Genomic DNA, 15,592 nt, shown 5'->3' on the forward strand with positions numbered 1-15,592 from the left:
TGTCAGCATTTTGAAAAACCCTAACTTAACTCTGGTGCCGTGTCACATATAGAAATTTTTTGATCTTTGCAACCATAGTAAAACAAAGACTTATATTTTTGATATGTATTTTATATATTTAAATGCCATTTAACAAAGAAAAATCAACCAAAAAAATGAGTTCGCGTGTCACCTCTGACACGCGTGTCATAGGTTCGTCATCACTGGTGTAGGCAGTGGTTCTCAACCTTCTGGCCCTTTAAATACAGTTCCTCATATTGTGACCCAACCATAAAATTATTTTCATTGCTACTTTATAACTGTAATGTTGCTACTGTTATGAATCATAATGTAAATATCTGATATGCAGGATGGTCTTAGGTGACCCCTGCGAAAGGGGTCGCAACCCACAGGTTGAGAACCGCTGGTCTAGCGGAAAGGCAAAGGACTTGGCTAAATTGTGCTTTCAGTGTTTTGTAGAAGGCAGAACTTGCAAGTGAAGAAATTGGATAGTTAGCAGAGTAGATTTCTAAGCAAGCTATTGAAGGTGCAACTTGGGTCCCTCTTACTACTTATAGTAAAATGTAAGATGAAAGAGATGAATTAAAGAATTTTTAAACAGCCCTGACCGGTTTGGCTCACTGGATGGAGAGTTGGCCTGCGGACTCAAGGGTCTCAGGTCCGATTCCGGTCAAGGGCATGTGCCTTGGTTGCGGGCACATCCCCAGTGGGAGGTGTGCAGGAGGCAGCTGGTTGATGTTTCTCTCTCATCGATGTTTCTAACTCTCTATCCCTCTCCCTTCCTCTCTGTAAAAAAAATCAATGGAATATATTTTTTTTTTTTAAATTTTTTTAAACAAAAAGGAACCAAAACTTGAAGATTTGGGAAATTCTCAGCCCACCTATATTGCAGAAGGTGAGAAAGCTTGCTCTGAAGAGAGCATTAAGGGTATAGCTGGATAACCATTTGATCAAGAGATTGTGGGGTCAACTTCTGGACTTAATCAGCCATCTCAAAAGAGGCCAGAAATGAAGATGGGATTATACCAGCTATAATACTGTCAGTTTGAACTAAAGGGGACAGAGAAAACAGGCCAGAATGAAGGCAGGTGTTGGACTTCCTGGGTTCTACAGAACCAGACCATAGAATTATCTGGTTGTAAACATGCAGTACTCTTCAAGGAGGCGATTCAGAGATCATCAGGGCTGCTGCTCTGACCACAGGCCCAGGAGGCAAGTCTATTTCCTCCAGGTTTCAGAGGGCAGGGCCATCACAGCAGAGACCTCTTTGTGTGGGGGAGGAGGAGGAGTAGGGGAGTAGGAGGGGCACGACGCTGCCAACCAAGGGCTCCTGGAAGGTGGGATATTGAGCCAAAGAGGATTATTGTGAAGTCATAAGATCTAATGGGACTTGCCTGGCTAGTGTTGAGGCCTGCATGGGACCCATCATCCTTTATTCTTTCCTATTTCCCTCTTGGAATGGGAATGTCTATCCTATGCCTATTCACCATTGCATTTGGAAACACATAGCTTGTCTGGTTTCCCAGGATCACAGCTGGAGGAGTTTTGCCTCTGGATGAATCATACCCAGAGTCATACCCAAGTGATATACATACTTAGATGAGACTTTGGACCTCAGACTTTAGAGTTGATGCCGAATGAGTTAAGACTTCTGGGGCTGTTGCAATGGAATGAATGTATTTTGCATGTTATAAGAACATGAGTTTGGGGAATTAGGGGCAGAATGCTATGGACTGAATTGTGTCCTCCTCCCCCCACCCCCCCCCCAAAAAATATTCATATGTTGAAGCCCTAACTCCCAGTGTGACTACTTGGAGACCATTAAAGTTAAATAAGGTTCTAAGGGTGGGACCTTAATCCAATAGAATCCGTGTCCTTATAAGAAGAGGAAGAGAGACCAGAGCTTGCTCACTCACACTAGCTCTCTACTATGTGAAGCCACAGAGAGAAGGCAGCTGTCTGCTACCCAGAAACCAAACCTCCTAGTCCTTGATCTTAGATTTCCCAGTCTCCAGAACTTCGAGAAATAAATTTCTGTTGTTTAAGCCACTCAGGCTATGGTATTTTTATAGCAGCCCAAGCTAACTAATACATGTTTTGTGCCCCTGTTTCCCCATTGGTAAGACAGGGATAATCGTGGCTACCTATGAGGACAGTTGTGAGGAAAGTTAACATAGGAAAATATGGAGGGCAGAACCCAGCATACTTTAAGTGCTATGTCTCTTTGAGGAACTGTTATAAAGATGAAGACTGCCTCTATGCTCAAGGTGCTTGGGTGTCCAGCTTGCACAAGGTGCCATAGGGGCTTAGCTAGGTATTGAGCTAACCCGGAAAATTCTCACTCCCATTGGCTAATAGTTACAACTCCACATTCTTCAAGCTTTCATTTGTATTCCTCTTAAAGGTTAATTTTCCCAGGAAAGGTTAGCAGTCACTTATTTCTCAGGTAATGAAAACAGATGGAATGAAAGATATTAGGTGTAGGACTTGAGAGGATGAGGACAGAGACCACTGGAGGGTTGAAGAATAAGAATGCAGGCTGAAGGCCCTGAAGCCTATTTCTTCAAAGCATGAAATTAAGGAGAAAGTACAGTTGAGTAGATTTGTAACAAGCAAGGCCATTTAAAGGGTAATGGTAAACTTTGAATTATCACACACACAGAAAAAATCATTAAAGACTCCAAAACTGCAATTTATTTGTCTGCAGAATATAGACCTGCACCAGTTTTTTCACTTTTCATATTTGGAACCTGAAACACAGAAGGGAGTTTATTGTAAATGCTAAAGATAAGAACAGGTCACAAAAGAAATATCTAAAAACTTGTTCATTTCATTAATAATCAAAGATGTTTGCATTTAAAGACATCATTTTTACCCAGTAAAAATCTATCATTTTAATAGATCCTACTGTTGGCAAGGATATGATGAATTCAGCACTCTTACATCGATGATAGTATTACAAATTAGCACCACGCACCAAGCCATAGATTGTACCTACCATGGCTCAGGAGTTCTACTTCTGGGAATCTATCCTTTAAAGAAATACAGGAAGAGTAAAACACATTTGGTTATTTGCCAAGTTTATGAGAACAAAAACCTGAAAGCAAATATCTGTCTATTAGAAAACTGTCCAATTTAATGAGCCATTAAAACTTGTAATAAAGACCATATATTAACCTCTAAACATGCCAATGGTAGAATAAGGAAAAACAGAACACACAATGTTATCTACCCCATGGTAATTTCTTAACTCAGTTGTATAGAAAAAAAATATTTGAAAGCATTTTAGAATATATCCATCAGCAGTTTTACTATGATCATTTTGTATCCTCTCAATTTTCTGAAATCTCAACTTGAAGAAAAAACAAATGCATGACTAAAAAAATAAACTCACTTAAATGATGGTCAGGCAGTTTGTATATCAGAACTTAGATGTGTGTCACTGTGGATAATAAAACACCACATGCTTTAACTTAGGTTAAAGTTCTTATTTATTTCCTAGTCCCCTCTCATTCACATTTCAAGGGTGAGTTTTGTCAGAATGAAAGGCTGTTACAGGATTTAACACTATTTCCCACATCCCACTGACTCACTGAATATTGGGCAAGTTACTTAAACTTCTGTCCCTTAGTTTCCTGACATGTAAAATGGATATAATTATACATCACAAGTTGGTTATAAAACTTAATAGGTACCATCTTTCAGGTACAGTGTCTGGCACAACATAAGTATCAACAACAATTTTTCCCCTGACTTCGATTAAGCCTTTTCGCTATCCATGTGATCAAGCTTTCTTTTCTTGAGTTCAAATTTAGCTTTAGACATTTTATTTTAAAAGTTTTTATATAATCTAGAAGGTTTTAAACCTAAGAGACAAATTCATGTAATATTGTGTTTACTTGAAGGGTTAAAGGGTAATTTAATCTTACCAGCCTATAGTCTAGTAGTATATTATATATCATTGTCTTAGTGTTGTTCTTAAGTGTTTCCTGGAAAATCCGAAAAGGTAATATTTAAGCATCAGAATATGAAAACTTAAATTATATTAATGTTGTCTGATTCTCACAGCTCATTAAAAAGAAAAGCCTGTTGGCCTCATCTAAGTCAATGCGTTACAGGACCAAGAAGAGTGTGGTCTGAGGAACAGAAACCCAGCTTGCTGCCCAACTGCTTTAATACGGCAGGTGCACTCCTGTTGTTGGGCGTGTTGCTGAATAATTTGACATATTATCCAATGTACTTTTCCCTCCATCTAGTCCTTGATCTTAGATTTCCCTCATCCACTCAGTCAAGGCTTGGGGTTGGGATGGGTGGCAGCAATAGAGGAGAATGGCAAGAATTGGATGGAAGTTTCCCTCAAAGGTAGAGGCTGGCCTTCCTTGGACAGACAGCGCTTTGGGTTAGCAGAAAACCAAATGCTAAGACCACCTAAGCTAGTACTTGAGGGAGGTCAATGTGTCCTTCCACCTTTCCCCCTTAATCTAATCCTGGGTTATCCAGAATAGGTCAAGGGCCATTACACGTCAGAGAAATAAAAAGAAAGCATTGACCTTCTCAAATTATGCTGACAGGGTTAGGAGCACAAACCAGGCAGAGTTCTTGCCAAACACACTTCACACACATACACATACATGCACACACAACATACCAAAACCCACTTCCATGATTGATTCAACCTTTTGTCCTCATAGAAAAATCAGAGTTCCAACAAACTCCCTCTCTTATTTTTGCAAAGAAATAGAAATTTGTCTATCCTCTAACTTTTTAAAAATCTTCATCAGATTTGGCTTTAAGAGTCTTCCTTGGGTGCTAGTTGGACCTCTTCCCAAGTAGCTGTGGCCTCAGGAATCCTCCACCTGAATCACTCCAAAGTCAGATGGATCCCATCCTGCATGTCCCAGATCTCACCCTTCCAATGTTCCAGAGAGGACGACCAGCATCCATATCATCACAGCCCCAAACCCTCAGGGCCCAAAGTTCAGAAGACACAATAACACCCTAGAGCCAAATGCAACCACTGGCACAGCCTTCCCTCTGAACCTCAGCGCCCTTGGTCTGGAGCTGCAAAGTTAAATGCCTAAACTGGTGAAGTGGAGACCAACAAACCAGAGAACACCCACCCCATCAAAAAGGAAGTTCAGTTTTTTAAAATACTCTGTTGGCTAAACTTATCAGAATATGGCCCCTTGGCTACCAGTGAACACTGGGGCAGACAAAAGTGCTTCCTAAGGAAAAGCCTAGGCCAGTGATGGCGAACCTATGACATGCGTGTCAGAGGTGACACGCAAACTCATTTTTTTGGTTGATTTTTCTTTGTTAAGTGGCATTTAAATACATAAAATAAATATCAAAAATGTAAATCTTTGTTTTACTATGGTTGCAAATATCAAAAAATTTCTATATGTGACACGGCACCAGAGTTAAGTTAGGGTTTTTCAAAATGCTGACACGCCGAGCTCAAAAGGTTTGCCATCACTGGCCTAGGCCCACCCCACTGCATGGTTAGGGTTTTTGCTAAAACACACAGCCACTACCTGGGGGAAATGTGAGAGGGAAGGCAGAAGGATAGATGCTTCCGGGCTTTCCCTGGGTGATGATAAATTAATCCCAACTCATTCCAGAGCTTAAAATGCCATTAGAAGCAATGTCTGCAGTGATTGCTTTCACACGGAGATTACCACAACCTGCAGAGGAAGTAGTAGAAATCTACCACCCACACAGCTTTCCTTCTCTGAGAAACGCTTTCCCAGGACTGCTGCCCGGACAGGCCACGATTTAGAAGTGTGTGGTGGGGACACCTCCGGGCCTCATAATAGACACCATGTTTATCCATCTCTCTCTTTCCAGAGCTCCTCTGACCCAGCACAATTGGCACCTCACCCCAACACTGAAGGTGGCCTTTGTACAGGGACACAACCTCCACAGGATCACAGGCCACTCTGAACAAAATTCAGAGCCTTGTGTGATGTGAAATGCCCACATCATAGCCACGCATGACAATAGAAGGAGTAAACAATGGTGGTTTATTCAACATCTTGCCGCCCAGCAATGCCCAATCCCCAAACAGCAAGATCTTACACCTGCAAGTCCAATTCTAAATGAGCCTCGTCTGGACCTTGACATTAATCCCTATCCCCACCCCGGACAGATGCTGTGGCATCACCTGGCCCACAGCCCTCTCCATCCACACACATACTTGCTGATTCAGTCCCCCAAGTGAACCTACTCTCTCCTGAGAAATTAATCTCCATTCCTACCATCAGCAGATCTTATGTACTTCGTTTGGAATTTTGCCTCTCAGGAATGTTGCTGATCTTGCATAGCCTGTTCAGACACATCCCCAAATCCCAAAATATGACCATCTCTGCCAGCATCCGGAGTCCACTCCTCAAATCCTCTCCAAGGGCAAGAAGGGCTAAGTGGGACATCAGGTTGGCAACTTACTTTTAAATGGGTCAGGAGAAACATTCTTTGTACTGTGCTTGCAAGTTTTCTATAAGTGGATTATTGTTTCAGAATAAATGTTTTTATTTTTAAAAATGATTTGAACATCAAAGTATAAGAAACCCTTGACAAAACTGATGAAATCCTAGAACACTTCTGCAAAAAATGACTCTCTATATTTAGGCCTTAGAGAGCACACAGAAGTTATAGGCATATATTAAAAATCTAAAATTTATGAATTCTTTGTTTATTTTAAGAAAGAGAGGCCTGATACATGAAATCTGTGGGGGCGGGAGGGTCCCTCAGCCCAGCCTGTGCCCTCTAGCAATCCGGGACCCCTCGTTCCTAATTGCCTGCCTGCTTGGCTCGCCACTCTTCAGCGCCTACCATCGAGGCGGGAGAGGCTCCCACCACCGCTCCCCAGCATTGAGCCTGGCTTCTGGCTGAGCAGAGGTCCAGCTGTGGGAGCACACTGACCACCAGGGAGCAGCTCCTGCATTGAGCATCTGCCCCCTAGTGGTCAGTGCACGTCATAGTGACCAGTCATTCTGGTTGTTCCACCTTAACAGTCACTGGGCTTTTATTATATAGACTAGAGGCCCAGTGCATGAAATTCATGCACTCTGCAGGGGGAGGGGGAGGGGTCTCTCAGCCCAGCCTGTGCCCTCTTGCAGTCCAGAAGCCCTTGCGGGGGGGCGGGGGGGAAGTGCTTAGCTAGCAGTTGGACATCCTTAGTGCTGCCGTGGAGGCCGTGAGCTCAGCTTCTGGCTGAGTGGCACTCCCCTTTTGAGAGCGCACTGACCACCAGGGGGCAGCTCCTGTGTTGAGCATCTGCCCCCTGGTGGTCAGTGTGCATCATAGGGAGCGGTTGAGCAGCCTTAGCATATCATTAGCATATTATGCTTTGATTGGTTGAATGGATGATCAGATGACTGGACACTTAGCATATTAGGCTTTTGTTATATAAGATTAGCACACTCTTCCAATTAAACTTGGTTAGCTAAAAGACTAAAAATGAACTGTTTTGTTCCCTATGTAAAAGAATTTTCAATCATAATTTTTGTTTCCTACTAGAAAAAGTTAATCCCTGCTTTAAATCAATTTACTAGAAATGACCTATTTCCAGGATCACTTATCCTTGGAAGACACCGGTCTCCTATACGTCCTTGCTGCTGGTGTCACCAGCATAGGCTTGCTCTGCTATGAGGCCCAACAGGACTGGCAGAAACGGACAGCCGGTTAGCTCACCATGAGAATGGCATGGTGATGCCCACCTGATAAGCATCAGTGGGGATTAAATGCAAGTAAGATTCTAGCCTTACTACTCTAGTACATATTAAAACTTACATTTGTGGAAGCATTACTGTTATTAACTTAGATAGCCAGGCTCAAGTTTCAGTTCAGGTCAGATCTACATTCTTTTCTTTCAATCTCAGTCATTTGCTGTCAGCTCATGTAGTAGCAACAGGAATTCTGTCTCCTAAGGGTTGATTGGCAAGGGAAGGTTTATATCTCAAATGGCCCAGAATTTGAAAATCTAGACGAAGCATGTGCACAAATGGAGTACTTAGAAAAGAGTAATCAAATCAGAAATGGTAACCAAAGCCAGCCAGTCAGCAGGAAGCCTGTAAGACCTCAAACCTGAGTGGAGCATTGGTGAGAGGCACGTGAGAAAACCCTGATCACTTGCTACAAACACAGCTAAAGTGTCTGTGGCTCATTATTGACTGCTCACCAGTCAATGCTGATTGCTCACCAATCAATGTGATTGCTCATGGTGCATCAAGCAGACTTAATAATGTATGTGCAATTGAACATTGACATGCCAGGTACTGTGCTAGACACTTCACTGACATGATGCCCTTTGAACCTCACAGTTATCTTACATACAGGGTAGGTACAATTATCCTTCCCATTCTACAGGTGAGCAAACTGAGGACTGGGGAGATTCAGATTCAGTAGCTCACCCAAGGTCACACAGCTAGGAAGCGGTAGAACCAGGGTTTCAACCTCAGCATTCTATCTCTAAAACCTGCACTCAACTGCTATTCGAAATGGCCTCCCATCACCAACCACCACTTGTGACTCCACAGCCCCTTTTTCCCTTATATCAGACTAAGCAACTTGCTTGGTACAGTACATTTAGTTCTAGATTCCCACAAGACTTTCATATTTCAATAGCAATCGTATCGTCGGATGGAGTAAGGGGTCTCATTTGTGTAACACTGAAACACAGCAAGGACCAAAAGTCCACTTTCTAGACTTGGAGAAGCAGGCTGCTATTTCGAGTGGCTTCTTAGCTGGGCAGAGTAATAAGAGCTGTTACAATAAACTCCTTGTTATTACTTAGAAAATGCTGCCTTATAACAAGGCCAATTTTTTAAGTGTATGCGTGCGCACACGAGAATGTATAGACCATGCAGCTTTATGTATAGATCATGCAGCTTTATGTATAGACCATGCAGCTTTATGTATAGTGATCTAGTACTTATTTCTTTTTCTAGAGTCCTCAGAGTCCAGAAAACCTTTTGATATATTAATGAGGGTCATAAATAAGTTTAGGTCTATGATAAGTGGTTCTGGAGGAATTGGCTTCCCCTTGGGCTGCTTACCGGTTCATTTGGGGACATAATAACAGATCTTCCAAATTAGCCAACTCCATCTCGCAACCTAAGTGCTTTCACAAAATGATCTTGTTTCAAAAATGGTTCATCATAAAAAATACCACACACCTCAAGGGAAGCATTTTGAATTTTTTTTTTTAATCTATATTGCAATTTAAGAAGAAAGACTTTACCATACTCCTGGTAGGGGAGTAACTCCAGTTGTAGACATCACGCTCTGGCGACAAGTGCATGCAGGTTCACCACTGCCACCATCTGCCCAGGGCCCTTCCTCCTCATTCTTCAAGCCCACATCACATCCAGCACATTGAGTGCTGTTCCTCAATTGCTCTTTAGCCATGGATATATGTGGTTCGGAAGTACTGTTGATATAGTTCTGATGATCTGGGTTTTGTTTCTAGAAATCATATTTAGTTGTCAAATGCTATGACAGTCAGACCTTGAAGATTTAAATCAATATATTTCAAAATTGAAATGGATAACATTTCATTTAAGTTATAAGGGCAATTCTTAAGTTATGGAGAGAAAAATCATTGCTCAATGGACTGTATTTTGTTCTTCTATAACCTTAAAATGTTGTGTAATGAGCCACTGCATTTAAAATATTATAGCAACATGGAACAGATCCTGTACTTTAATGAAAACAGCATAAAACTAAGCGCTTCTGTTACACAATAAACATACAAAAAAAAAAAAAAAAACGAAGGCAGCCACTTGTATATCTGCAAGCTATGGCCATGCTAAACCCAACTATCCAATTTGGCCAGTAGGACAATCCATTCCTGTAGAATGTGTCCTTCTGGTCATCACCTAAGAAGGACTCGTAGACAAGAAAAAAAAAACACCCCAAAAAGTACAATTATGCACCTGGCTATTTCTGCCCTAAGTTTATAGAACGATTGTTTCTCTTCTAGTATCTGTCCTTCTCTTCTGTCCCTAAACATGGACCCACTGCTACTTGGAAAAGACCTTTACTGGCTCTGACAGCTTTTCTCCTCCCTTTGGTTTTTAACCTTTCCTTCCAGCCTCAGACTTCCAGGCTGAATGGACTTGAAGTTTGCCACTTCCCTCTGCTTAGACTCCAGATTTTTAGCAATAACACACCCGCAACCCCCTTCCAGCTGGCTCCCAGCCATTCCTATTCCACATCTCAAATGCTGGGCCTGGATGCCTTTCCTGAGCTCTCTGTGCTCCTCCCACTGCTTCCCACCCCCAGGTTTTCAAGATTTCCCCCGTCCCTGACTTTAGGACCCATCTTGCTTCTCTACTACCTTCCTACCACCTTCTCTCTGATGGCTCCTCCTTCCTCCTGTCAATAATGTCACTTAGGCCTTTCCTCTCTTCATATTTTACCTCCTCTGATGACGAATCCATTCTCTGGCTTTCAAGGTTTGCCTCTCCATGGAATGAGCCCATAAAACCAACCCCCTGTCTTCCACTGCCTAATGGACACTTCTCAGCCATGCATTCTGAGAACAGTGGTGACCTTATGGTGCTTCGCAGATTGCAAAGAAGGTCCATTTGATTGCTGTCAGCAGACTATTGCTGGGCTCTCCAGCAGGGTTGTCCTTCAGGGAGGACCTTTCCCAAGGGAGATCCTTTTGGGATAGAAATGCCTCTTCCTTTCTGGGTCCTGTCTAATGTTTTTCTTGCTGAAGAGAAGCCACCACCACAGTGTGGGTTTATGGGAGCCCCCTCTCATGACCCAGCTGTCAAGGCTCTATGAAAGATTCAGCATTTAGGAGCTCAGGGCCCGGGGCCGTGACAGAAGGTATAGAGATGGTCAGGAACTTGGCTCCAAATCTTACACAGACTTACACTCAGGCCCTGCTCCTGACATTTCTTAACCACATGGCCTTTAACTGTATGTTGTGTTCTTTCTCTATAAAATGAGGACCATAATAACTCAGAGGGTTGTTATAAACTAACTGGAATGTATATATAAATTGCCTGGCACATACAAGGGCTCAATAAATGATCGATCTCATTGCTCTAACTTCCTAAACCTTTACCTCGGAGTCTTTGGCTCTTCCCAAAACATCACAGAGGACTCGTATGTATTCAGTTGCACCTTTAAGAATATCAACTTTGCTAGGCTTCCTGCTTTGAGGAAGAAATGGCACCAATGCCTTCAGTTTGGAAAAACCACGGTTGAGATTTTTTATCTGGAAAACAAAAAAGCACAGTGAGAACAGAGAAGCTAATTTGTACCGACATCCCCCCCAAACCACAGAAGGGGGCTTTGAAGGCTCCCTTCCACAGCTCTCTTGTCTGGGTGGTGCATCTAAGCAGGCACATGCCACAGAGTCACCACTTCACCGACAATAGTCCCTGGCGAGGAAGGGGAGGGGGAGTGACAAACTCAGCACTATGGTGGACAGGCTAGAAGGAGTGTCTATGTTCACTTGATCCCTTTCTGTTCCTCTGAGAACACAACCACTGCACTGTGATGTAGAGGCAGTAGGGGCAGTGGCTAAAAGCTCTGAGTTCACACAACTGGGTTTAAAGCCCAGCTCTACCATTTAGCTTTACAAGAGTATTAGGATACTTCACATCACCAACACTTGGTTTGCTTATCTGCAAAATGAAAAATACCTACCTTGTACTATTTTTTGTTATAACTCTTCAACTTCTTGCCTAGCTGAGTTGATGATTAGAGTAAGAGTCCAGAGAGTCTGCATGTTGGTGAGACTCAAAAGGTAGAATGAGATGCCTTTTTTTTTTTTCAAATCTCCAGGGTCTAATTCCTCAGCTCCAAAGCCCCAAAGTGTGACAATTTCCCCTAGGGGACACAGGTCTTGAAAGACCTGGCTCCTACTCTACCATAAAGCCAATGTACTCACATAGCAAGCCTCTCCCACCCCACATCAAAGTGGACTAAGGACATAGCCCATTCACCACAGAATAAAATAACCAGGACACATGAAATATTGAACTTGAATAATCAAAGAACTATAAATTATAACAGAAACAGGTGTTGTTTTTCATGTTCCACGCTGGTAAGATTTTTGTTTCAGTTTGTTCATCATACCCAGTATTGAGGATGGAAAAGGGAATGATCCTATATCTTGTAAAAGGGGATAAAAATTGGTAACTCCTCTAGAAAACAATTGGAAAACTTGCATCAAAAGTTGAGACGGTATGTATCCCAGTAATTCTACATCTAGCATTTTATTCTAAAGTAATGAGCAGACATGGACAGAGATTTATGTACCATAATAAGTTGCCAAGAGCACACATGTCCCACAATAGGAGACTGGGTAAGTTATGGTCCATTTCTAGGTCAGTCTATGCCATTAAAAGTTGCTCTTTGTCAGCCTGCAGACTGAAAGGACCCAGGTTTGATTCCGGTCAAGGGCATGTACCTTGGTTGCAGGCACATCCCCAGTAGGGCGTGTGCAGGAGGCAGCTGATCGATGTTTCTCTCTCATCGATGTTTCCAACTCTCTCTCTCCCTTCTTCTCTGTAAAAAATCAATAAAATATATATTTTTTTAAAAAGTTGCTCTTTGAAAGCATGCTTAGGGATATGAGGAAATGCTTTTGATAATGTTAAGTGAAAAAGATACAAATATATCTTCAATATGTATACTAGATAGTTACAACTTTGAGAAAATTATATCTAGGGTGTCCCCCAAAAATGTATACATACACTTTGAATAACTTCAAAGGCAGGGTTTATTAAAATGCATTTCATTTTCAAAATTGAGCTATCAATTAAAGTGTGTATACATTTTTGGACACTGTATATATACACATAACTAGAAAAAAGACTGGGAGCATGTACACAAAGAATGATAGCTCATTGTCATCATGTTTGTGTCATGGGTGTTTCTGTTCCCTATACAGTCATCTGTATATTTTCCACATATTCATTGCATCATTATAAAGAATAAAGGGGATTAGTTTTAAAATAGTGGATAACACCAGGACAAATTCTCCACAGAAAGCGATTCCTTCCTGGTGGGAAGGCCCACACAAAATGCAAAATATTGGATCCGAATCTTGTTTGAGGGCCACATCATCACAGCAGGTCACAGGGTTATTTTCATGAAGAGTCTAGTCTAGTGTCTGGTAAAATCATGCTTCTCCACTCTTGCAAGTTTCCCAATTTTCCCTTAAGTCTTTTACTCTTCCTTGGTCCTTTCTCTGCACACTCTTTCCCAGACAAAGCTCCTAGCTGATTCACGGGGCTACATTTCCAAGGGGCAATGGCAGCCAGCTGGGGCAGTGGCCCCAACTGCTCCCACAGCAGGTCCTCCAGCACCTCGGCCGGCGGGGTGCCCAGGAACAGGCCCCAGCAGAACTGCTTCCTCAAGTCCCAGCTTAAATGTGCGCCCCTGCCTCTTCCACCATTCACCCTTCCCTCTCCAGGATCCTCTTCTGCTGCAACCCAACCTACAGAGACTGCAACTGAGCCAAAGGAGACGGATCTGACAAGTTTGGGTTTCATTACAAATACCAAAAGCTACCAGTAGATGCCGCTCCTACTACGGCCCACAGGACCATTCGGGTTGGTGATTCAGCGCGAACCCAGCCTGACTGAGAAATGGGCACTTTATTTTGTCAGGAGATTAACTGGGAGTCTGGTGCACACTGGGACATTGGGGAAGGGGAGGTGGGGTTGTTTGTTTTTGTTTGTTTGTTTAAAGAGTAACTTCCTTTAGGCCCCACTCACCCCATTTGTGCTTGGAGAGAGACGCAGAGCCCTGGGACAAGGGATGGCGAGAGGCCTGCGTGCCCCAAGCGCCCACCAGCGCACTCGGTTGTGAGATTTAAGCGCAACGGGTGCTCTAAACTTTTAAAAGCATCTGCCAAGGGGAGACATTTCTGAGGTTGTCAGGGGCCTCCTCAGCTCCGCAGGTGTGTTAGCACAAGTTCAGGTGGGTAGGCATGTGAGGTGCCCATCCCAGTGGCGGCGAGTGAGCAGCTGGACCAGGCCACTGTCATGCACCCTGGCTAGGACACAGCCGGCCCCCAGGAGGCCGACGCTCCTCGGGGGAGCCCCACGGTTGGCCAGGGAGTGGGTGCACTGGGGCCTGACCAGGTGTTGGGAGCTGGTAGCGGGGATGGGGGCGGGGAGAGGGGAGAAAGTCATTCCTGTCCTGGTGCGGGTCGTGGGGCAGCGGAGCCCTGGTGGCCTCGGGGACCCGCGCGGGGCAGGGCGCTCACCCTTTCGCGCTCCTTGGCGTTGGCCACGCGCCGTCGCTCCAGCACCAACTGCAGGTCCTCGGTGGACGAGTAGCCGCCCGAGGGCAGCCGCTTGAGCCGGCAGATGGCGGCCAGCTGGGGCAGTGGCCCGAACTGCTCCCGCAGCAGGTCCTCCAGCACCTCGGCCTTCGGGGTGACGAGCAAGCCGGGCACCGTGTCCATGGCTGCGCACTGGGCCGGAGCCGCCCGGGCCTCGGGCCTCTTATCTCTTATCCGGGGCACCTGGGGCCGCGCGAGGCCCGCGGGCCGCGGGGGCGGGGCTTGGACCACCTGCGCCCGTAACCCTGCCGTAACCCTGCCCGCTCTCCGGAAGCTGTATCTCTCTGTGTGTACAGTGGGGCCTTGACTTACGAGTGTCCCGACTAACGAGTTTTTTGAGATACCAGCTGTCTCCGATTTTTTGCTTTGAGTTGACAGAGTAATTTGAGTTAACGAGCTGCTTAACGAGCTCCGTCTTGAAAGAATTAAACTCGTAAGTCAAGGCCCCACTGTATACAGTTGGATAGGTATGTTTTACAAAGCATTTCATACTGTTATTTCCAATTCCAATCCAACACCTCAGGTTACTCCCGAGTGTCCCCCTTTTCTTATTTGTAACTTCCCTCTTTAAGAATATATATTTTAATACATATTTATATTTTCTAAAATATATTTTTGTTTGCTCTAAGTTCATTTTGAGGCAGATAGAAGGCAACAGGAGCCAGATGTGTGGGAATGAGGCCGAAAATGGAGATAGTTTACCCATTTTCTCAACTTTCCTTGAGGATCAAAGAGGACATGATTGACATTGTTCTATTTTTATCGCCAAGCCCTTGAGTGGACCAGCTGGTGTGTATCAGGAACCCAGTGTAAGAACCTTATTCTTTCACTAGAGGCCCAGTGCACAAATTCCTTCACGGGTGGGGTCCCTCGGGGTGGCCTGTGGAGATCGGGCTCAGCTCATGCCCCCAGCCTTGCAGCCCAGCAGTCCCGCCTGGTGCCCCACCTTGGCCTGGAGCCACCCTCTCATCTGCTCCACCATTCCACCATTCTCATCAGGGCCCATGGGACCAGCAGGGCCTCCACTGTCGCCCAGGTCCACCATGGTCTGCGTCACCCCCTGGTGGTCACCGCACGTCATAGCGAGTGGTTAAAATCCTGGTCTCCCTGTCGACGACTGCTCAAGGAGACAGTTTGCATATTAGGCTTTTATTACGTAGGATATTTGTTCCCCTTCCTCAACTCCAACTGTAACTTTCTGGCCTCTTGGCTGTTAGAGTCCTCCACTGAACCACCTGTTCTGAGGGAGAGCAGTCTGAGCTGAGTTGTTACACC

General features: G+C 44.3%; 1 protein-coding gene across 1 annotated transcript; it reads right to left on the reverse strand.

The window, feature by feature from the left end:
- Positions 1-2,730: 2,730 nt before the first annotated feature.
- Positions 2,731-15,398, reverse strand: FIGLA (folliculogenesis specific bHLH transcription factor). Its single transcript, XM_070428306.1, is given in 7 exon segments — positions 2,731-2,750; positions 2,999-3,032; positions 9,242-9,261; positions 9,264-9,465; positions 11,081-11,233; positions 14,240-14,548; positions 15,264-15,398. Coding segments are annotated over 7 exon segments (873 nt in total).
- Between the last annotated feature and the right edge of the window lie 194 nt (positions 15,399-15,592).

The sequence above is a fragment of the Myotis yumanensis genome, unplaced genomic scaffold (genome assembly GCF_028538775.1).
Source record: "Myotis yumanensis isolate MYYU_CA2020_CCGP unplaced genomic scaffold, mMyoYum1.0.hap1 SCAF_11, whole genome shotgun sequence".
Taxonomy (NCBI): domain Eukaryota; kingdom Metazoa; phylum Chordata; class Mammalia; order Chiroptera; family Vespertilionidae; genus Myotis; species Myotis yumanensis.